At 44.2% G+C, this 20,005-nt stretch overlaps 7 protein-coding genes and 1 long non-coding RNA gene across 10 annotated transcripts in view; 3 read left to right on the top strand and 5 right to left on the bottom strand.

Annotated features, from left to right (window-relative positions):
• The window catches only part of LOC120908753 (tensin-4-like), a 64,593-nt gene extending 62,560 nt beyond the window's left edge, over positions 1-2,033 (top strand). For all 3 annotated transcript variants that reach the window (XM_040320084.1, XM_040320083.1, XM_040320085.1), the window contains one exon: positions 70-2,033. In XM_040320084.1, the coding sequence (XP_040176018.1) occupies positions 70-243 (174 nt within the window). In that variant the 3' untranslated portion in view covers positions 244-2,033. The remainder of the gene's footprint in view (positions 1-69) is intronic.
• Positions 2,034-3,571: 1,538 nt separating this feature from the next.
• LOC120908754 (geranylgeranyl pyrophosphate synthase) lies at positions 3,572-6,492 on the bottom strand. Its single transcript, XM_040320087.1, has 5 exons — positions 5,965-6,492; positions 5,690-5,844; positions 4,887-5,395; positions 4,627-4,754; positions 3,572-4,496 (listed from the first exon to the last, which is right to left on the bottom strand). Exons 1-5 carry the CDS (start codon positions 6,034-6,036, stop codon positions 4,386-4,388), a joined length of 975 nt encoding a protein of 324 aa, XP_040176021.1. The 5' UTR covers positions 6,037-6,492; the 3' UTR covers positions 3,572-4,385.
• A 560-nt stretch (positions 6,493-7,052) lies between these two features.
• On the top strand, positions 7,053-7,839 carry LOC120896027 (signal recognition particle 19 kDa protein). Its single transcript, XM_040299825.1, has 2 exons — positions 7,053-7,472; positions 7,546-7,839. Exons 1-2 carry the CDS (start codon positions 7,188-7,190, stop codon positions 7,756-7,758), a joined length of 498 nt encoding a protein of 165 aa, XP_040155759.1. The 5' UTR covers positions 7,053-7,187; the 3' UTR covers positions 7,759-7,839.
• On the bottom strand, positions 7,830-8,168 carry LOC120896029. Its single transcript, XR_005738394.1, has 2 exons — positions 8,076-8,168; positions 7,830-8,001 (listed from the first exon to the last, which is right to left on the bottom strand). It is a non-coding gene; the product is annotated as an uncharacterized LOC120896029 (long non-coding RNA).
• Positions 8,169-8,965: 797 nt separating this feature from the next.
• LOC120896026 lies at positions 8,966-10,213 on the bottom strand. Its single transcript, XM_040299824.1, has 3 exons — positions 9,706-10,213; positions 9,477-9,641; positions 8,966-9,401 (listed from the first exon to the last, which is right to left on the bottom strand). The coding sequence occupies exons 1-3, from the start codon at positions 9,782-9,784 to the stop codon at positions 9,055-9,057; spliced, it is 591 nt and encodes a 196-aa protein (XP_040155758.1). The 5' UTR covers positions 9,785-10,213; the 3' UTR covers positions 8,966-9,054.
• Positions 10,214-11,451: 1,238 nt separating this feature from the next.
• On the bottom strand, positions 11,452-12,108 carry LOC120894524. Its single transcript, XM_040297169.1, has 3 exons — positions 12,023-12,108; positions 11,810-11,905; positions 11,452-11,723 (listed from the first exon to the last, which is right to left on the bottom strand). The coding sequence occupies exons 1-3, from the start codon at positions 12,072-12,074 to the stop codon at positions 11,452-11,454; spliced, it is 420 nt and encodes a 139-aa protein (XP_040153103.1). The 5' UTR covers positions 12,075-12,108.
• A 1,763-nt stretch (positions 12,109-13,871) lies between these two features.
• On the bottom strand, positions 13,872-14,697 carry LOC120896028. The gene is made up of 3 exons (XM_040299826.1): positions 14,390-14,697; positions 14,119-14,312; positions 13,872-14,034 (listed from the first exon to the last, which is right to left on the bottom strand). The coding sequence occupies exons 1-3, from the start codon at positions 14,610-14,612 to the stop codon at positions 14,005-14,007; spliced, it is 447 nt and encodes a 148-aa protein (XP_040155760.1). The 5' UTR covers positions 14,613-14,697; the 3' UTR covers positions 13,872-14,004.
• A 2,407-nt stretch (positions 14,698-17,104) lies between these two features.
• On the top strand, positions 17,105-19,651 carry LOC120897791 (extensin-like). Its single transcript, XM_040302883.1, has 3 exons — positions 17,105-17,585; positions 17,662-17,981; positions 18,049-19,651. The coding sequence occupies exons 1-3, from the start codon at positions 17,243-17,245 to the stop codon at positions 19,567-19,569; spliced, it is 2,184 nt and encodes a 727-aa protein (XP_040158817.1). The 5' UTR covers positions 17,105-17,242; the 3' UTR covers positions 19,570-19,651.
• Positions 19,652-20,005: the final 354 nt, after the last annotated feature.

The raw sequence follows: 20,005 nt of genomic DNA, 5'->3' as shown, positions 1-20,005 counted from the left end.
TGACTTACTCCGGTTCCGGTGTTATCGCTTCTTGTCACTTATGGCGTTTTTCGCTCTCTCTTTTTACAGGGTTTTACGAAAGAGTTTACATCCCTGAGGGCACTGATAACGCATCATTCGGTGATGCCGGAGCTGTTGCCCGTGCCGCTAGCACTACCGCGACCGCCCCAGATCGTTCACCGGCAGGAAGACCCGGAGACGTACGGTTCGCTGAACGACTTTCAGAACATGATTACCGAGTAACTGATTTCGGAACGCACGACGTGTTTCTTTCCTGTTTCTTGATGTTGATTAGAAAAAGAGAGGCGAAGAAGAAGAGGTTAATTAAATCCCACAAATCGGACACAGTTGGAAGTGGGAAGTAAGCGATATGTTTTGCATTTATTCGTTTCGTTCTATACTTTTTCTCATTGCCTCTGGTTAGCCAAAACGTCTGAATAGTCTCGATCGAAACAGTTCTACATTATGTTACGGACCAACACTCGGAACTAGAACTAGAAAAAGTACACCATATTTTACGCCTTTCTCCTTAAAGTTGGTTTTAAAAAGTGACCTTACTATGTTCTGCCTAATGCTTTAAATTTCCTGGCCAATTGCTGGTAAAATACTCTATAAAAGAGAATCTTAATACTGTAAAACCGGTTCATTTATTACAGAAACGGGGAAAAAGGTACAGAATGGAACACAAAATTAAGAGAACGCTAGTCAAAAGGCAGATCGAACAAGAAGGAACGCTTCGGGACAGGTTTGAAAAGAACGTGATAGTCTGTATGTAGAATGCGAGTGTAAACAAAACGCTATACAAAATAGTAAAATAATTCAAAAGATTATTAAAAGAAGCAATATTGTTGGAAAAGAAACGGTAACTCAAAATTATAGCCCAAGCGATAAAGGATGAGGAGAGAAGTAATGTAGAAAATGATACACGATAATATATAAAATAAGAAACACGATAAGGTAAAACAGACAAAGCAGTACGGCAAAAGAAAGAAGTAAGAACAAGAACAAACAAAAGATAGACAACAGAAAAGATAACGAAAAAAGCAATGAAACAACGGCATATGTGAATGAAAATACCAAAAAACAGCGTAACTGACACCCGGTTAGGGAAGAATGAGTGCATTATTTAATGTTGTATTTTAATTGTACGATAGAGAGGCCGAACGGTAAGTTGGTTGTAGAGCTAGGAACTCATGTAGCATTGGGTACGAAAAACGGATGATAAATTTCTCACCATTTTGTACGGTGTTATACGTTACGAGTGTTGTGGTTTGATATGGCAATACACTGGAGGATGATAGTGGTTAGTAAAGATTTGATTCCTATCGTTGCATTCACCCCACGACGATGACGCTGGGGAGCTTATTGTCAATCACATCTTCGTTGTTTTGAATACGTTACGCGACTAGTTTCGCTTGCGTCTAGTTTTCATACGTGTAAAGGGAGGTACAGTTTAAAATTCAAGCCATGCAAAGCACTGTGTTATCCATTTCTTTTGCAAAGCCGGTAGTACAGAGGGCAGAAGGATTCGCAATGAGTTTTAGCAATGTTCGTTGGCTTGGTATGTGCATTTTTTACTTCATCTATACTTGTTCGAACTAATTAACACGGTGCACAGTAAAGAACAGACGGATCTTTTGCTCCACTACCCCTACCATGCCTACCATACTAAGGAAGATTCGTTGGCCTCTAATTAGATAATGTTTAGTGATCTGATGCAGCAATAAAAATGCATTAACAATAATAGGAGTGAATGGTCAATTACTCAGCAGTATCACACACTGCAGAAGGTGATTACGGTTTTAACGGATTAAACGGTTGGTTTTCAATGGCAGAATATTCTCACAAAGTTTTTCAAAAGCCTTTCCCTTCATCTTTCTACAGTTCACCATTATCCCTTATATGACTAACTAGTCCGATGTATTTCCACGCTTTCCATTTCCGTACCTTCCTGCTACGCTAATTGTGCTAATAAAAAACCACACAACGTGACCCATGCAGGAACTAAATATATAATACAAACCATAACCGAATCAAAGCAATGTTTGTGAAATTCTATCTTAACGCTGCTACACCTAATAACTTGTGGCAAACGAAATTACCGATCCGAAACCAATGGCTACGGCTTGCTTAACCTTTATAATCTCCATTTTGCGCATTTGCCACCCCTGGACGGGACAACATTTGAGCGAAATATAATCCTATATGTACAAAATATATAACAAACTGAAAACGAAAGTTAAAAGATGTTAAATAAATACGATTCTTTCACTATGGCCACTGCGCTTACACTAAATAGAAGCAAATAATAGCATTACACTGATTGCATACAATGCTTGGAGAACGTTTCGTAGGATTGTACCACAACACTGCCGTTGTGGCCGTTGCGAAGCTTTTGGCAATTCGTTTCTCTCACCCTCTCACACACGTAAATGCCATTTCCATTAAAAGTATTTCCTGTTACATTAATATACCAATTGTGTTTGCAAAGATTGATAGGGAAAGCTTAAAAATACTAGCAATACATTCTCTCAAGATACTGCAGCCAGTGCTGCTAAATGTTACTGTCAATGTCATAAAAATTGTGACTGAAAATTCTGACATGTCAGCATCACGTACTCAATTGTGATGATCAGAGGTGATACTCAAACAGTTGGTGTGACCAATACATTATTTGTGACATTTTAGCAGCCAACGCTTGGTTAGGCATTTTGTCACGATTTTTATGTCTGTGATCAGTGCTGCAAAATGTCACTTATGACTATACCAAAATTTCGCCGGAAAGAAAATCATGTTACGAGTTCTACTGTGCTACTCAGAGGTGGAACTCAAACAGTTGTTGCGACCATCACATGCTTGGTGACATGTTCTGCATCCAACTCCTAGTTAGTCACTTGGTTGCGACATTTTCTGTCGGTGATCAGCACAATAGTGGCCCGACAGACTATCAAACCAGACAGAGTGAGAAAGCATGCTCATTTTGTTGCTTGGGACCATACGCCAAGTATATTCCAAAATTGTTGTGACTATCACCTACAGAAAATGTCATGACCATGTGAGTGGCCAAGAGTTGGGTGCTAAACAAAATGTCACCAAACATATGATTGATGCACCAACTGTTTGAGTCTCACCTCAGAGATCATCTCAGTTGTGTGCGTGAGCTGATTTGAGCTTCGTTTTAGTTATGAGTGTTGGTGAAAAAGTGGCATTTGGCAGCACTGTTCACAGCCAGAAAAAAAAATCGTGATTAGGCTTGCGCCGGTATTAAGCTCAGCTTGTCAGACAGAGTATCGAGTTTGACTCAAGCGTTCGGCTTGAACTTGATGTTCAACCACGGATATGTTCATTGTTTTCGATGGTGATTCTCATATCCCATGATTCTCATGACATTTTGCAGCACTGACTGCAAGGTGCTGAAATAGAATAGCTACTGTTAGCGGGGACATGAACACATGTTTTAGCGAAGTTGTCTCTTAATTTCAGATAGCTGGCACAGTTTCTCGAGCCCCACGGCCATGCTACGTAACATAGTGGGCATGCATATTACATGATTTGTCTAGCTAGCTCAAGCTTTACATGTACTAGCCGTTTTTTAATCTTATTTTCATATTGTCAATTGTAAGTCATATGTTATTTTAACAGCGAATTTTCTTTAACCATGCAAAGAACCGCTACAGGAATAGTTGAAACGTGTAAAGAGACGATTGCAGCGCAAGTTTTACTAAGAAAGTATGCCAACAGCCACGTATAAAGTGAGAAACCTGCTGTGCTAGCTGTACTACCGTGGTTTTACCGCATTGGAAGATAATCTATGAGTCCGTAGTAACACCTTCACTATTATTATACTTATTGTCGCTCACATTTTGGTCAGCCGGAAAGCGCGCTATGCCTAAAATTAAACGCCTAATAATTGGCTTCATTCTAAAGCCCGAGTTACAGCTTTAGTGCAATTGAAAGTGACATTTCGGGTTTTATTGCTATCTATCAATAAATATCAATCAGAATACGGCTTTTCATACACCAAAAGAAAGGACATTCTATTTTCCAACTATTTAAACAACAAAATATATTGGCATAATAAATTAAATGCATTCCCTTATGATTTCCTGCTTTGTTCACGGTGATAATGATAATAATGATCAGCGGAGAATCACAAGGAAATGCATTTAATTTATATCCTTTTTTTGGTATATGATAAGCCATATTCCTATCAATATCAAATGGTGTGTAACCTGAATATAGCAAAAAGAAAAACCCGAAATTTCACCTTCACTTTCACGAAAAATCTAAAGCCGCCTTTAACTTGAAATCGGGTTTCCTCGCAAAATTCGGCATTATTAAAAGAGTTCCTTAGCATTTTTTCTCCCTTAAATGTAATAAGCTGATTACGGTGGCGTCGTGTCGTCATCTACCGTCATACCGTCGGAAACTTGCTTCCAGCTGAGCAAATCGTTCAGCAACGCTTCCATAATTGGATTCGGTCCAAGACTTTCCACCTGCGAATGAATCGATAGTTTAAAATAACATTAGCCATGCGCTCGGGGGTGGCTGATTCAAAACACCGAGAATGAGCAAACAATTTCGAGTGCACCGTATCGCGCGAACGTGCCCCTTCCTCTTCTTTACCTCCTTTCGTGCTTCCTTGTCGAGTGACTCTAGCACGTCACGTGTGTACTGAAAGCTGCCCAACTTTTCCAGCAACGTTATGCAGTACCGCTTGACCTCGACATCGCGCGTCCGTTGGCGTAGAATGTCTGCGTGTGGGGGTAAGGGGAAAATCAAATTATTCGCTCTCGCAAAAAGACAAAGAACATGCCCGCATGCCCATTTGGCAATGGTCCAGAAACAGTGTTTCCACGCACAAGGCACAGGCCTCAAATACTCACGTAGAACCTGCTTGTCGTACTTTTGCGTCTGTATCGCGTGTATGACCGGGAAGCTAAACTTGCCCTCGGTCAGATCCTCGCAGTAGCTCTTGTTTTCCGAGTACTCCTTCATGCTCAGGTTGCAGTAGTCGTCCCGTATCTGGAAGTACAGCCCCAGGATCGCGGTCAGCTTGGTGAAGTCTTTGCGATTTTCGCTAAACAGCTGCATCAGCCGGATCGCCAGCATGAACAGGCCGCCCGTTTTCCGTATCGTCATCTGCTTGTACTCCGTCTCGGTCGGGCAGGCGTAGTTGTCGCGCCAGTAGATCTCCATACCCTGGCCACGGTGCAGCTCCAACAGCTGCTCCGTGTACACCCGCGTCGCATCCGGATGCCCAAGCTGCTGGACCTTTTCCAGCGCTAAAAATAGCACATAGTTGGCCGCATTGATCGTGCTCGCCACGCCGTAGATTTTGTGCGCCACCGGGATGCCTCTGCGAAGGATAGAATTGTCTTCGATATCGTCGATGCTGGAAATAGAACATCGAGAATCACACATCACGGAGCGTGCAAGTGAGGGCGGGGCAGGCACGAAAAGCCGAGAAAAAAAAACATTTATTAGTCACGGGCAGTTTGTTAAGTGCGCGGCAGTTAATTGGGATGGGAAAAGGGAGAGGCGGCCAACATAAACAAACAACATTCATGCTGCTTTTCGTCGCACAGCACACTTTCCGTTGGCGTAAACACATTTGCCGACGGGTAACCATCGAAGCAGGCGGCGGAGGGTGAAACAAGTGGGCGTGGAAATGCAATGAGTCACTTACAGCAAGCTGGAATTGTGCAGCATTTGGACAATCTCACTTATCGCCGCCAGCTTGTCGTTCGGAATGTGTAGCCAATGGTTTATCGCTAGCGCTAGCTTCGACCGGACCTGCTTTCCGGGAATTTGCTGGATGTACGAAAATGGTTGCAGCAGCGTCTGGAAAGAAACGAATCGATTTTATTGCTTTCTCCCATATCCAAGGCTTGCTTGCAGGACGATTCCAGAACCACACGGAGAACACACAAAGACACAAAGGCGGACGCACAGCCGACTTACCTCATCCTGTTCCTTCTGGGATGACTTGTCGTGACACTTTTCTATAATTTCATACAATTCATGCATATTCATCGCGACTCGTCCAAGGATCACGGGTTTCTCTATTGCAAACGCACACACACACACACTTGTCGCGGCCTTACTTTTTTTGTTTAAACTTTATTGCAACCGCTTCCACCGGATGCCACAAGGTGATTTCTCAGTGCGGGACACGACCAGCAAGCAAGGGGTAGAAGGTTTTTCAAGATCACCACCACACACTATGGTAGCGCAAATTCCGATCGATAGCTGCTCAGTCGCAGACCGTGTGGCAAACCAATCCTTTCGGCAGCTTCCACTGCAGTTGTCCGCAATGGAGATGAGTTGACTAGGGTTGATTTTTTTTGCTTCTTTCTCAGGCCGGATTCGATCGATAATTCTGCTGCTGTTCGTACACGAGATGCAGACCGTGGCACGGTATGATAATGAACGTAAACACCTTCGCGGTAGAGTCCACACTTGTGAGTAAGCAGAATGGCACTCTATTTTGTTGCTAAACACGCACTGTCAGCTTTTTGGGATGGTGGTCCGCGCAGCAAAGAGAGCGACTGTGTGTGCAAGGGTTTGTATTTCGGACGTAAAAGAGTCGCATTCGGTTGTCAGATTCGGTGGATGAAAGAGGTGGTGGGGGGGGGGAGGATTAGCAACACACACGGAAGAGGATAATATGTTCATTCAAATAAATCGAAAATGCGGCAGTAAATGTACCATTTTCATCATGTTTTCTCACAGCACTGCAAATCACTTCGTGACTCTCTTTGCTGAACGTGAGGCCACGCTATGACAGTTGTGCGATAAACAAAATTCATATAGCTTGCAGCTCAGTGATGAAGCTTTTTTACCTCTATGAGAGACTTTATATTAAGCTAAATTCTCATATAATCCATTTAATGAGTTTCACAGTTGTAAATTATGAATTGTTATACCAGAAAAGGTTTTTTGCACAAAATCAACATGTTAATTTTACTAACCACCCTGTGTTTTGTCAGTGACGCTGCTGAAGGGAGGATTGTTGTCATTGGCGCTCCCTTCAGAAACGTTTGACACCAAAATAACACCCATTGACGACGACGTGTCAGTGCGAGTGTATTCGAATGTTGTTTTTCTGCGACGAGAACGTGCTGGACTTCGTATTATTCTGAAATACCGTACAATTTAGTCAGACAAACTACAAGCAAACAGCGATGGCCACCATGCATGCGCATCCGGGTCATCCAGGCGGCTCGCGGATGCAGGGACCGCCGCCCCTAACACCCTGGTCGCCCGACAAGAAGCACAGCGACCGCGAACGATGGGTCTGCATCTATCCGGCGTACATCAACCGGAAGAAATCGCGCCAGGAAGGGCGCCGCATCCCGAAACAGTGCTGCGTGGACGATCCATCGCCGCAGGAAATACGCGACGTACTGCAGGCGCTGAACATGAACGTGCTGGTTGAGTTGAAACAGTATCCACGAGAGCGAAGCAGAGTAAGAGAGCACATTTTGTTTGCGGGGTGAAGTGAAAGTGTTTTTGCTAACGATGGTTTGCTTCTCGTTCCAGGAGCTACAATGCCGCGGTCGGATTCGCGTCCAGCTGCGTAACGATGATGGCGCACCGCTTAACTCGGAGTACGCCACGAGGGACAGCATACTGCTGCATCTGGGGAAGACCATTCCGTTGCTGAAAAGTAGACAGGCCAAGCCGCAGGAACAATCGCAGGCCGCAGCCTCGTCGAGCGCTGGCCAGAAGAAGGGCAAAGGAAAGCGTCGATAAATGGCACGTATGAGGAAATGGCAATGGAAAGGCGGTATGGGGAAAACAACGCAATAAACAAACAAAACACGCAAGCTTCAACCGTAAGTTTATCTATTTCGGCCAGAGGAAAATGCTTAACCCATTAGCGGTGTTTTAGGGTTTTCTGCGGGGTGGTTTTGGTGTGACTGGAGGTGGAGGTGGAGGAGAAGCTGGAGGAGAAGCTGGAGGCTTTGCCATAACAAAGTTTTTCACCCTATACGCCTGGAAAGAAACAAGGTATCACCTGATTGCAATCAGAAGCGCCTCCACAGGGGTCTCCGCCGCCAGTTACGCACCCTTGGACCGGGGCCACAATCCTTCGTAAAGTTTCGTCCGCGACCGAAGCACGGCCGACGTCTACGGGCTGGCACGAAAAACCCCGGCTGGGCAACGATTTCGTCCTCCGCTCCGTCTTTCGTTTCCTCAGCGGGCACAGCGACTGCTTTCTCGTCACGTTTGGCCCGTGCCTCTTTCTCCGATTGAACTGCAACAGAGGGAAAGTTGGTTTAAGTCCTTGTTGACCCAAAAGAATAATATTGCCATCGCAACTTACTTTTGTCGAAGTATTCCAGCGGCAGACATTGTGGGTTGTAGTCGTCCTTCTCACCAGCAGCGGCAACTGTCTCGCCAGCATCGTCAGCCGCCCGCTTGCTCGGTAGTGCCCATGCAACAGTAACCCCAACAGCCCCCAGAACGAGCGAAAGGATCAGCAGCTTTCTATAGATAATCATGGTTCGTTTTTGTTCGCAGTCGTTCAAACAGTGAGCAAACAACAAGCCGGGAGTAGGGTTGTGCAAGCTAAATTTATACCGCTTCCAAGTGATTTATCTCAAACGTGCCTTCACATTCGCTGGCACGAACAATCAGGACACAGGTAATTATCGTTGGTAAGTCTTCCGGTTTTCAGTTCACAGCTTATCCGCACCGAAACGGACGTGTCTACGTGTCTGTTTGGTGATGGAGTCTAGCCTTTTAAGAAGATACCTGAAGCTTTGGTTTAATTCTTGCCGCATAAGAGAATTTATTTCCGTATATAGAGTTGGAGCAAGAAATGCTTTAAATACAGAACACTCCCAGAATGGTTGCACTAGTAACAGAACACAAAGCCCGCTCTATTTTCAAGTTTTTATTGTTTTGTTTGCTTTTTTTGTAAGAAAAATTGTAAAAAAGCATTTTGAACATCAAATTGATCTTTTCGACGTAAAACTTTATTCCTTAATAGTAAGAATTAATCATAACACTAGTTCGGTTTTCATTTCGATTGTGCTAGCCATATCAGTTGAACAAAAGCTCCACAACTTCGGACTTTTCCAGCGGATCTTTGCTGATCCGATCCTCCTGGACGGCCGTATCGCTCGATGCCACTTCCATCACCGTACTACCGATGGCCTCCTGTTGTGGCTGTTCCGGCACGGCGATCTTCTTAGCCGTTGCAAAGTTTGAGAACAGAATCTTGTGAAAACCGGACAGCTTTCCACTGTCGTTCGTTTCGGCCGGTGTGGTTTTAACCCGCCGCCCGAATCGGGTACGGGTGGATCGTTTCTGTGGCGGCTGGATGAACAGATCGTACTCCAGGCCAAGCTGTTCACTGTTGGCCTTGATTTTGTCGATACACTTAGCGTCTGTGGAAAGAGGGAAGAGATTGAGGTCGCTACGATCAAAAAAGAGCTCTTTCAGCGGTGGTTGAATAGGCTTACGCTCTGTCGGATCCTGACTGCACTCGCAGATGCACTCCTCTCCACAGTAGAACCCATTGCACGTTGGGCAGAAGCTGCACAGATCGCGACAGGATCGCTGTTGATCGAGGAAGTGGGCACTGCTGTCGTTGAAATCCGGCGCATAAATCGATGCCGTTTGAACCACTGCAAAAGCACGTTGACGTTGTAGCGTGTTCGAATTAATTCGCCCAATCTTCCAACCACTTACCATCCACGTGCAGTGTCACCAGAAGTACTAGACCGGCCGCCCCAACAAGTAAAAGACAAAATCGTCGCTGTAGCTGCATTGTGGTCGCTTGCAGGTCTGTATACTAAGTGAGCAGCACGGTACCCAAACCAGCAGCACGGTTGGTTTGTGTCCGTTGTTTTCGCGGAAATTTATCATCGCACCAACATGTTTAGACTTTCCACTGCGAGGTTGTACCTCACCTCGGTTTATGTTTTTTGTTTTGTCCCGGTTAGCGTTCGTACCTAACGTTTTTGGTACCGTCAGTAGTATCTCAAGGTTACAAAACAAGCGACGAACCCGCGGCCGCGTATCGGCATTGTAAACCAGTGGCCTAGTAAGAGCCGGTGGAAAGGAATGTTCTACCTGATTGTTTGCTTGCTTGGCTCCACATATACAGAGAGAGAGTGTATCATTTGATATTATATATCTTCTTAAACGTAAATGGTTCCACTTATGGCACCCGCTGAAGGGCTTGGTGTTGTTCAGAAGCTTGGCTAGAAGAGTTACTTTCTTCGTAAAGTGAGTTTGTTGCTTTTCTGTCACGTTGCTTCATGTTGTTTAGATGAAATGCGGCTGTATAAATACGATTTATATATACGGTGCCGGTGAGGGCGTCTGCTATCAAGCGGGAGCGACACAAAGAAGTGTCTTTGTTGGTCCGAAACTAATTCATAAAGCGTTTATTGAGAGGAAATTGTAAGAACCGCGTTTGATTTAGCGGTAAAGAGGGTAAAGAAACTTTGATAAAATGGTTAGAGAAAAGTTCTTGGTTCAGGAATGTGGCCAACAAGCTCTAATAGCTAAGTAAAAAGAATAATTTAATCGAATCTAATCAAATTAATCCAGATCGAACATGTCTTCTTCACCCATATCTTAAAACTGCTGGAATTTGCAATATCTTCATAAGAAATGATCCACAAGACCATAACTGTTAGATGAAATGATTGCTTTAAAGGAGCTCAACATCCCTTTTGCGTTTTTTAAACTTATTTTATTAGGCACGGTTAACGGACTATACAAAACATTTTTGTAATTCTATTGCAGCGGCCTTCAATTGTTCAGATATTTTTGACGCTCTTTCTTGGCTCATTTGGAATCCATATTTCATTTCATATCTGCCAGTCGTATAAGGTTTCCATAGAATCTACTTCCCTTTAACCAAGACCCACTAAAATGACAACTTTATAGTACCAGTGCGCCAAAATAATCACTTCCAGTGTGAAAGAGTCAAGAATGCAGGCCAAATGTGGTAGAATCCTTGAAAACCCCCCCTGTAGTTCGTTAATTTATTTTGAATTCGTATCGGTCTTGAAAGTGATCTTGTACTTACTTACTTACTTCTAAGCTTAAATCGATCCTGGAACTGATCTCAAACTCCTACTAGTCATGGAACTGATCTCGAACCGGTTTCAATCTTGGCACTGATTCTGAATCCAGCTTTTACCTTTCTCGACCATCCCAGTAACTCAAATAATGATTTCCAAAATAAACCAAACCACAAATCCCTTTAAGTGTGATTTTATATATTTTTGTCCAATTTATTTACATTGATTGTTTGCCCAGCTTGAGTTTTGGAGCAAAATTAGTTTTCAAGTAAAAGGAAAAAAGTCAGCAAAATGATTAACAATTTTCAACACATAAAACAATTCGGTAGTGGAATCGGTCAATAAAGACAAAATAAATTAATAGTGCGAGCGTGCTTTCCCCCGTCAACGCACTTTACACTTATCGAGCACGTGCTCTACTGTTGACGCGGTTACGCTGCCGTCTCATCTGCGCCCGTCGCCTAGCGATCAGCAGGGCCATCTTTTCCTTCAGCGCAGAGGCCTTCTCCCGCAGCAAGGTACGGAAGACGCCGACACGTTCGGCGCGATTCGCAGCGGGTCGGCGTTTGCGCGTCGGTCGCGGAGGCTTAGTCGCCGGTATCCGTTCGATGTTGTGGTTGAAGACGATCTGACCTCCATGGGAATCGGGCACCACCACACTGTACGCTAGCTCTGGAAAAAAAAAACGTAAAAAAAGTGTGGCCGCACAATCAGTGGAATGGTAACGCGGGGACAGACCACAGGCCACCGATGCTTACTATTCTTTTCGCAGCTTATCACGGTCGGTTTGATGTTGCAGTTACTTTCATCCACCGTTACGACCTCATTGGCCTGCACACTGGAGAGAGTCAGCGCTGTAGAAGAGAACGCATTTTTTATTGCTGTTTGTGTTGTTTGCACTGTGTTTGTTCTTTCAAACTGCACTCCCCATCCGATAGGAATTTGCTGAGCGGGCTGGCCATTTCACTTACCGATGGAAAACATCGCCACCAGCGACCACTTTCTCCCAATGTCCGTACCCATCCTTCTGTTGCCACGCTGGTGGTGCACCTTTTCTGCTGACTGTGTCTGTTCCGCCTCCGGTAGCGAAGTGCGATCGGTTCTGCTGAACGAGGCACATTTACCTCGGTGTGGCAGCGCCCCGTGCTGGCCCGGCTTTAAGGAAAAACACAGCCCCACGGTGCCCGTGGTTCCGTGGTGAAGGTTTTGTTTGGATGACCTTTCACAACGCAACGGACCTCCCAATTTTGACCACGTTTGGATGGTGCGAAATCCTGCGATTGTTTGAGAAAACGGCATGTCTTTGGTACGGCGCGTGGAAAAGACGCCCGCCGTCTCCCACGGGGTTCGGTTGTTTCATTTGTGTGTGTGTTTTTGCTCATGCTGGTTTTGTTAAGGAGATGAAGCAAGAAAAGGGTTTCTTTTTTGCGGTGGGTGTGGTTGGGATTCGCGGGGAAAAGAAATGGTCAGCGTATGAGAAAGTTTGGTTCATTTCCTAGTGTGCACCACACACTAGCTTAAAAGTTTTTGTACGAGAACTCGCAAAAATGAAGATCATTCTTTATTCAGTTGATCATTTTGCTGTATGATTGGGGTTTAGCTTGAAGAACTTAAGATAACATTGAAAGTTCACTGGAATTCCGTTATTCTTTCAAAAATATAAATTTATTGAAGTTTCTTTTCGAGAAAAGCTTATTTTCTTTACATTATTTTCATCATTTTTTTCTGTATTTCTCGGAGAGTGTTTCCTTTAAGCTTGCAATTTAACGTATGACCTAGTAACTATTCCTAAACCTTATTCATATCCATTTTTATCAAGTCAAATTTATCTCTGTTGATTGGTCGATATGCCGGTCGATTTCAACCCTTTGCAACAAATTGTTAAAGACAGATCGTTTTCAATGCAAATAAATCTGCTAGGATCATTCAGCAGAGCATTTATTGTTTTGTGAAAAAATGAAAAAAAATAATAGATAAATGAATTATAAAAAAACTAATGTGTTTCATGTCTTATAGTCTTATTCCAATTTATTCTATGCCTTAAACCTTTCCCTTTTATTAGCACCAGACAACTTCCTATAAATATGGCACTACAAAAAAATGATTTTGACTACGAATAACCTTTCTTGCCGAAATTTCATCCTGATTAGAATTGACAATAGATTCATTAATCTTACGAGTTAATTGGTACCTGTGTCGTTTCCTACAAGATCGCAAGATCACTACTAATACGCGGAACTGAACGTCCGTTCAGTTAGTGTTGAAGATAAGTGTCATAAATATAGACATAATTACACAAATATGTCTAACGATAGGCAATCATTAAACAACTATGATTAACAATTACTAGGATACAACAACAAAAAGCACCCAGAATATTGGTAATTTTGTTGCAAAATTATCCTTTTCATGAAATAAATTAAGTTGCTTCATGCATCTCACAACTTTGGTCCGTTGGTGTAGCTTTCTTATGCAGGGATTAATGCACTCGTCTTGGGTTTAGCAATGGACATATGCACAAGTATGGACAGACCATTATTTCCCCTTATGCATGTAAGACAATCATGTTGTAAGAGAGCGGATCAAACCTAGATAAACCAACTCTGTTAGAGACTAATGAAGGCATAGGTTTCTAACAGGTTATGCCAAACGAGCACAATACAGAACAAAGAATATATTCCTTTACGAATAAGAACATTTGATAGGATATAGACGACATGCCTTTGCAAGTATGGTTTGATGTGGGCGAACAAGAGTCTTTCCTAGACTCTTTTGGTCATTGGTCAGATTCAGAACCAAATTGAATCATCCAACTACAAATAAACTTCCAGATTCATTCTTGGCATATGTGTAATATATCCAGGAGCATAACGTTTATTGGTATAGTAATTAAAATATTTATTTTTACACTTATGTATGACCAGTTTGATGGTCTTACGATGGATGACGATTTCTAAGCAGCGGGGGCCACCACACCTCGGTTCTGAAAAAAAAAAACAAAATAGGATCAATTTAAAATCAGTCCAATCCTAAAGCAGCCAAAACCAAACATTCAAGAAACACTTACCATTTTCCTCTCTTTCCGCATTTCTCTACGTCTGTCCATGCGCTCCTTCCTTCTAGCCTTTCGCTGCATTCTCGGGGTGTCACGTTTGCTTCGCTGCACTCCAATGACACTGCGGGCCGCATCCCGCACCTGCAGATCGTACTCGATGCCGAGTATGTTGTTCGTTTCACGCACGAACTGGAAACAGGTCGGTTCTGGTCGGCGGAAAGGCAGAGAATTTGACATTGTATACACAAAAAAAACCTCACTAAAACTATGGCATGATACTCACTTTCCGTCGGGTTGGGACAGTAGCACAGACACAGGTTCTCGTCCGGGATGAACTCGGCCGTACAATTGCAGTTGTTGCAGTACGATTTGCAGGACCAATCCTTGATGCCCGATTCCAGCTCGCCTTCCAGCGTCAGCTCGTAAGCGCTACTGATCGTCGCTGGAAGCGTGAGGGCTAGAAGGCCCAGCAGCAGCAGCGCTTCCACTACTCTTTGCAGCACCATGGTTGAGGAGGTTCTCGCTATGTGTGCGTTCTACCCGTGCTTGCCGTACATGAAGTAGTTCGTCCGCAATGTTCTGGATGGGGATTTATATTATACCAGGCGCCATCTGGCGCTTGATGGAGCTTACGGTCTCGCGTTAGTTTTGCTTACGTTGCTACAAGGGTGTTCCGAGTAGTGCGCGATCTGCGCGATTGGGTTGTTAGTGTCAGCGGAAAGATTCACAAACAAGGGCGCCTTGGCGGAGATGTTTGTTGGAGTGGGCAAACACTTTCATTGAAATGTACGCCACGAGTAAAGCTCTAATAAAGACGCGTAGGATACGAAGAAAGGCGACCATAACACGAGGATAAGCTTTACCTGTCACAAGTGGTGATTCCGTTCACGATCATGGCACTGTATCGATCGATCGTTGTACTGCGTTGGCTCAGTTTCTTGCTGCTCTTCCTGGTTGGTTTGATGGAAGCGCGATCTATTGGTGATACCAGTCGATTGACCCATCACTGCATGGATGGACTTCAACTGCACGGCAATCAGTTCGTACCCGGTGTTCCGTGTGAGGCTGCCTGTGAGCATTGTGGCTGCAAAGGAATCTATCTAGGCGAGAAATGCATCTGTTTCTGCACAACCGACGACAAAGAAAGTAAGTTGAGAGAGTTAGTCTTTACTGAAGTTTAATTTAATGCATTTTTTCTTTTTATTTTCCAGAGGAAAACTGTTTGTCGTCGATTAGGAAAAATGAGCTGAGGGCTGGCATTGATAACGATATTCTAATCCTCACGCGCACTGGCGGTAGATTTGCTCGGGATATCAGACAAGTGGCATCGCTGAGGGCGCGCATGGGCCGAGGAGCATCTGCTGTGTGGAATTCGAAACGTAACCCAGTCATGTCACTGTCCAAAAAGGAAAGTGAAACAAATAAACATGTGCAGTAATCATTTCAGTAAGATAGTTTCTGATTCTGTTCAGAATTATAACCATAATGGTAGTAGAACGTTGTTTATTAAAGCTACTTGTTTGTATCGATAATGTTTTTAGAATTATTTAGAGCTAATTGCTGATTGAATTATGAACAATATGTTATAAATAAATGTCAAAAACATAGTTAAATAAAAACTGCTTATACTTTAAAAGTTAGGTTTGCCATTTCTCAAAACATTAAATTCCAATGCACTTTAATTCCAGAGTGCAGCTAGTAGTATTCCTTGGCTAGGCATATTTTATAGTACTGAATTAAGATCAACAAAGATTGATTCCAATGATATCACTCTCAAAAATGATTACATAACGCGTCTTCCATTTAAACAGCTGCATATTTTAGTGTTGGTGTGAACAACCTAGATGCAAAGCTTTTGCATAGCTTTTTTGTTTAAGTAATTTTGTGTTCTCATTTTTTAAACTTCCTCGTCCGTATCTGTATAATGTAATGTAAAAGCAAAGGAATTAGTTTTTCAGGTTTATTTTGACCTTGTAAATGATATAAGTTGGTAAGTAAATTAATTAATAAATTTATACATTAATTGATAAAAACTTAAAAAACAGATAACATATGTACATAAAACAATGAAATGATAAAATAAAGAAATAAATGAATGAATAAATAAATAAACAAATAAAGAAAACAGACAATAAATGTATAAATACAATACGCAATTTAAATATTAAAATTCTGACGATGAATATAAATAAGGAGAGTGTATGTAAACTTATCTAAAATCGTGGATAACTTCTTCTTCTTTGGCTCAACAACCGATGTCGGTCACGGCCTGCCTGTACCCACTTGTGGGCTTGGCTTTTAGTGACTAATTGATACCCCCCATAGCAGGATAGTCAGTCCTACGTATGGCGGCGCGGTCTTTTTGGGGATTGAACCCATAACGGGCATGTTGTTAAGTCGTACGAGTTGACGACTGTACTACGAGACCGGCGTGGATAACTAAGAAGCAATTTAAAGAAAAATCAGCATCAGAATTTAGAGCCTTTAACTTTAGAAGCACAATAGGCAGCATTTGATGGATTAGATGAACTCCTAATTAGCAGTCCTAAATTTCCTACTTGTGATACACAAGTCAGTCATTGATAGTGATGACTTATGGCTAAGCCTATGGCTTAGACAGACACAGACCGACAATGGTTGATGCTTCAAATAAGTAGAAAAAACAATAAAGACTGGTAGTAAATTGCTCTTAACGATTCCTAGCTAGTTTCTGAAGGCAATTTGCTCTATTTTAATTAAAGTTACTTGATGTGTTATTGTGGTTTTGGAGAGTTTTTTTCTAAACTTTTTTTTCCATCATAACGTTCCACAAATTGTAGGACATCCACCCTGCTGCAAGGTTGCGACTTGTTTTACTTTGTGTTGTATATTTTTCGGCACCGGCCATATACTGTCCACCACATTGTTTAACGACGCAACCGTGTGTCTGCAGGGACCGTACGCTTGCAATGGCGCCCCGTTCCCGCGAGCGTTAAGCAGATTTGCGGCATAACATTCCAGCAAGAAAGCGCTGACGCAGTGGACGCACCAGTTGACCTGGCGCCCCGACAGATGCTGCGGTGGCACATTCCACACTCCCAAGCGAAAACATGTGCGTCGCAAGGCCGCAGATGAACCCACGGCAAGATGGACAGAAATGGGATTACCCGCTCCCGGCAACGCTTTGATTCTGGTTAAATACGGTACGACGCGCTTTCTCACTAATCAGAACCGTACCATGGTGATCCGAATTATGGACGGCGCGTGGTCGCTTTGGTGTTTAGTGGGTTGCCTTTTGTTGGTGGGGTCTGCACTCCCACTGGTCCGGGCGGACGAGACTGGCCCGGTTGTGGGTGAGCTGCTCGAGCCGAACGAGTACGGTTCGATCAGTCCCGAAGATCTGTGCCAAAATCTTTGCGGGGAGTGTCAATGCCGCGGACGGTTGGTGAGCGAGAACCAGTGCCAGTGCAGCTGTGACTTTGCAGTGGACAGTGCGGGAGGTAAAACATTGAAAGGAAGGGTGTGATGAAGATTGATGAAGGCGATAACTGATAAATTCTCTTTTGAATGGTCCAGGACAACAATGTACTTTGAAAGTGCAGCAGCTGTGCAGCAAGATGGATGTGCAGTGTGTTTTCAACGGAACAGAGGAAGCTTACGTCCGAGAGCCTCGCGGATGTCACACGATGTCGTGCTACGAGAAGGAGATGCATCACGATGAAGGAGGCTACGACGGATACGAGCATGGTGGGGAAGGATATGGATATGACGAAGGATACGGCCACGGCGTCAAGCAGTTGGTATGCTGCAAGGACAAACACAAGCACAAGGAGAAGAAGCACAAGCACAAGAAGCACAAAAAGCACGAGAAGCATATGAAATTTCACGTTGTGATTGTAAGTATGCGCTGTTTATTTTATTTTTTGAGCATTTTTATTAAATCTATGTATTATCTCCTTATAGAAAGGCAAAATTCCCGAACATTCTTGTCATGGAGGACATGAAGAAGGAGAGCATTATGAAGGATACGAAGACCACGGTGGATATCGCGCAGCTCCCGACCGTCCCCAGATGAATCCGGCCCACATGCCGATGGATGTGGCGGTGTGGACGAACCGTCAAAAGCAGGCCAAGAAGCACCCGTTCCGAAGACCTGTTCATCACCATCAGCAACCGTCACATCACAGACCTGCATCACACTACGGACGTCCACCATCGTACGGACCTCCACCGCCGCCTTATCCGGTCGATTCCAGAGCGAAGTCTGCTGATTCACCTTCCCCGGAACCGAGACCGGAACCGATGCATCACCCGCAGGATACACAGCCACCATCTCCTCAACAAGGTCCTCCGCCACCACCACCACAGCCGACACCACCAGCAGAGCCTGAATCACCCCCAGTGACTCCATTCCCCCAACACCAGCTGACTCCACCACCGAACCTGTACGACGGAGCCCCGGTTGGTCCGAAACCAGCTCCACAAAACTCCAACCAGGAACCTCCAAAGCATCATTCGTTCACTCCACCATCACCACCATCACCACCATCACCTCCCGTGCGTCCACCGATGATCTCTGTCGATCCTCCACCGAGGCGCATAGATTCATCGAGAAGCTTCGACGAACCGAGTCACTCAAGCTGTCAGTTTGACAGCTACGATTTTAACTATTATCATCCCCCACCTCCACCACCTCCACCACCGCCATCATCCTACCGATCGTTCTATTCCTCTTACGTCCCATCCTACCCCACCAGTCACTACCATCCTCATGACCAATACGATACACCTGAATACTATCCCGAGAAGCCTGTTGAGTATAGCAAGTATGATGACAATTCGAATGAGCATCGCGCCTACCAGTCATCCCACGGGGTGCATCCACTCTCCGACAACGAGGTAGAGGACTGGCCCGAATATCCACCCCGCTATCCGTCCGACATGCACATGTACAATCAGATCATTAGTCGGCAGATCATCGAGGTCGACACTGCCCTCGGGTACACGGACAAACCGTTCCAGCCGACACCGCGCCCACTGCGGGATGAGTTCGAGCCACCGACGGCCGAGGTAGGCCCAATACTGTTCGAGTCGACCGGTCCGGCGGACAAGAACTACGAAATGTATCCGGTGCCGACACCACCGCCGGAAGCGTTCATTCCAGCCGTACCTGCACCACCGACCGTACCGTTTGAGTTTGCCGATCCGGAAAGTGGCCCAATCTTGTTCCCGCCCAACTCGGAGGAAGCGTTGTATCCGCAGCCAACGCCACCACCGCACTATCTGCTCGCGAAGGAGGCTGGCAGTATGAGTTCATTTGGCTTTGAGCATCAGCAGCAGCAGCAGCAGTTTCAGCAACATCCATGGGGACCAACATTCGACGGTGGATCGTCGTGGGGCTATAGTCGAAGTGCGGCTGGACCGAGTCAGTTCCATTCGGGGTCCAGTAGGAGCAGTGCGCCCTGCAGTCGAAGGTATCAATGATCGGGGAAATCAAAGGAAATGTAGTCTAAGTGATGATAGGTTAGGAAATAATTAGTTAAAATAATATAAATGTCTGAAATTAGCTTTTTGTATTCTTTTCATTTCTCGTAGGACTTATGTCTTCCATTTTCGGAGAAAATTTAGAGAAGGTGATAGAAATTCATTGGGAGATATCAAGATGGAGGAAGAGTGTTTTTGTCGGGTCCCTTGAAACTTCGGGGCCTTAAGCGACCGCCTGGTTTGATAAGAGGTTTATCCTACCCTGGTACAATGTGATACATAACATGTTCTTTTTTGAACATCAAAATCGTGTAGTGTGTTTATCACGCCTGAGTCATTTATTTAAGATCTTTTACTTACTGCGTTAGAGGATTTCTTGTCGCTAATCATGTTGTTGAGTGCCGTTTTGACGTTGCATTTATCTGTTCTCATCCTG

Source organism: Anopheles arabiensis, chromosome 2, assembly GCF_016920715.1.
Source record: "Anopheles arabiensis isolate DONGOLA chromosome 2, AaraD3, whole genome shotgun sequence".
NCBI lineage: Eukaryota > Metazoa > Arthropoda > Insecta > Diptera > Culicidae > Anopheles > Anopheles arabiensis.
Note: the sequence above shows the minus strand (reverse complement) of the source record. Positions and strands in the feature narration are given on the sequence as shown.

Excerpts from the sequence above, each read along its gene's own strand:
- LOC120896028 (XM_040299826.1), bottom strand. The coding sequence starts at position 14,612 with ATGGTGCTGCAAAGAGTAGTGGAAGCGCTGCTGCTGCTGGGCCTTCTA. Across the intron at positions 14,313-14,389 it reads CTGTCCCAACCCGACGGAAA|AACCGACCTGTTTCCAGTTC; the intron begins GTGAGTATCATG and ends TCCGCCGACCAG. Across the intron at positions 14,035-14,118 it reads TGCGGAAAGAGAGGAAAATG|AACCGAGGTGTGGTGGCCCC; the intron begins GTAAGTGTTTCT and ends TTTTTTTTTCAG.
- LOC120908754 (XM_040320087.1), bottom strand. The coding sequence starts at position 6,036 with ATGAATATGCATGAATTGTATGAAATTATAGAAAAGTGTCACGACAAG. Across the intron at positions 5,845-5,964 it reads CCCAGAAGGAACAGGATGAG|ACGCTGCTGCAACCATTTTC; the intron begins GTAAGTCGGCTG and ends GTTTCTTTCCAG. Across the intron at positions 4,497-4,626 it reads ACAAGGAAGCACGAAAGGAG|GTGGAAAGTCTTGGACCGAA; the intron begins GTAAAGAAGAGG and ends ATTCATTCGCAG.
- LOC120897791 (XM_040302883.1), top strand. The coding sequence starts at position 17,243 with ATGGGATTACCCGCTCCCGGCAACGCTTTGATTCTGGTTAAATACGGT. Across the intron at positions 17,586-17,661 it reads TGCAGTGGACAGTGCGGGAG|GACAACAATGTACTTTGAAA; the intron begins GTAAAACATTGA and ends TGAATGGTCCAG. Across the intron at positions 17,982-18,048 it reads TGAAATTTCACGTTGTGATT|AAAGGCAAAATTCCCGAACA; the intron begins GTAAGTATGCGC and ends ATCTCCTTATAG.
- LOC120896027 (XM_040299825.1), top strand. The coding sequence starts at position 7,188 with ATGGCCACCATGCATGCGCATCCGGGTCATCCAGGCGGCTCGCGGATG. Across the intron at positions 7,473-7,545 it reads ATCCACGAGAGCGAAGCAGA|GAGCTACAATGCCGCGGTCG; the intron begins GTAAGAGAGCAC and ends TTCTCGTTCCAG.
- LOC120894524 (XM_040297169.1), bottom strand. The coding sequence starts at position 12,074 with ATGGGTACGGACATTGGGAGAAAGTGGTCGCTGGTGGCGATGTTTTCC. Across the intron at positions 11,906-12,022 it reads GGTGGCGATGTTTTCCATCG|CGCTGACTCTCTCCAGTGTG; the intron begins GTAAGTGAAATG and ends TCTCTTCTACAG. Across the intron at positions 11,724-11,809 it reads GATAAGCTGCGAAAAGAATA|AGCTAGCGTACAGTGTGGTG; the intron begins GTAAGCATCGGT and ends TTTTTTTTCCAG.
- LOC120896026 (XM_040299824.1), bottom strand. The coding sequence starts at position 9,784 with ATGCAGCTACAGCGACGATTTTGTCTTTTACTTGTTGGGGCGGCCGGT. Across the intron at positions 9,642-9,705 it reads GGTGACACTGCACGTGGATG|TGGTTCAAACGGCATCGATT; the intron begins GTAAGTGGTTGG and ends GTGCTTTTGCAG. Across the intron at positions 9,402-9,476 it reads CAGTCAGGATCCGACAGAGC|ACGCTAAGTGTATCGACAAA; the intron begins GTAAGCCTATTC and ends CTCTTTCCACAG.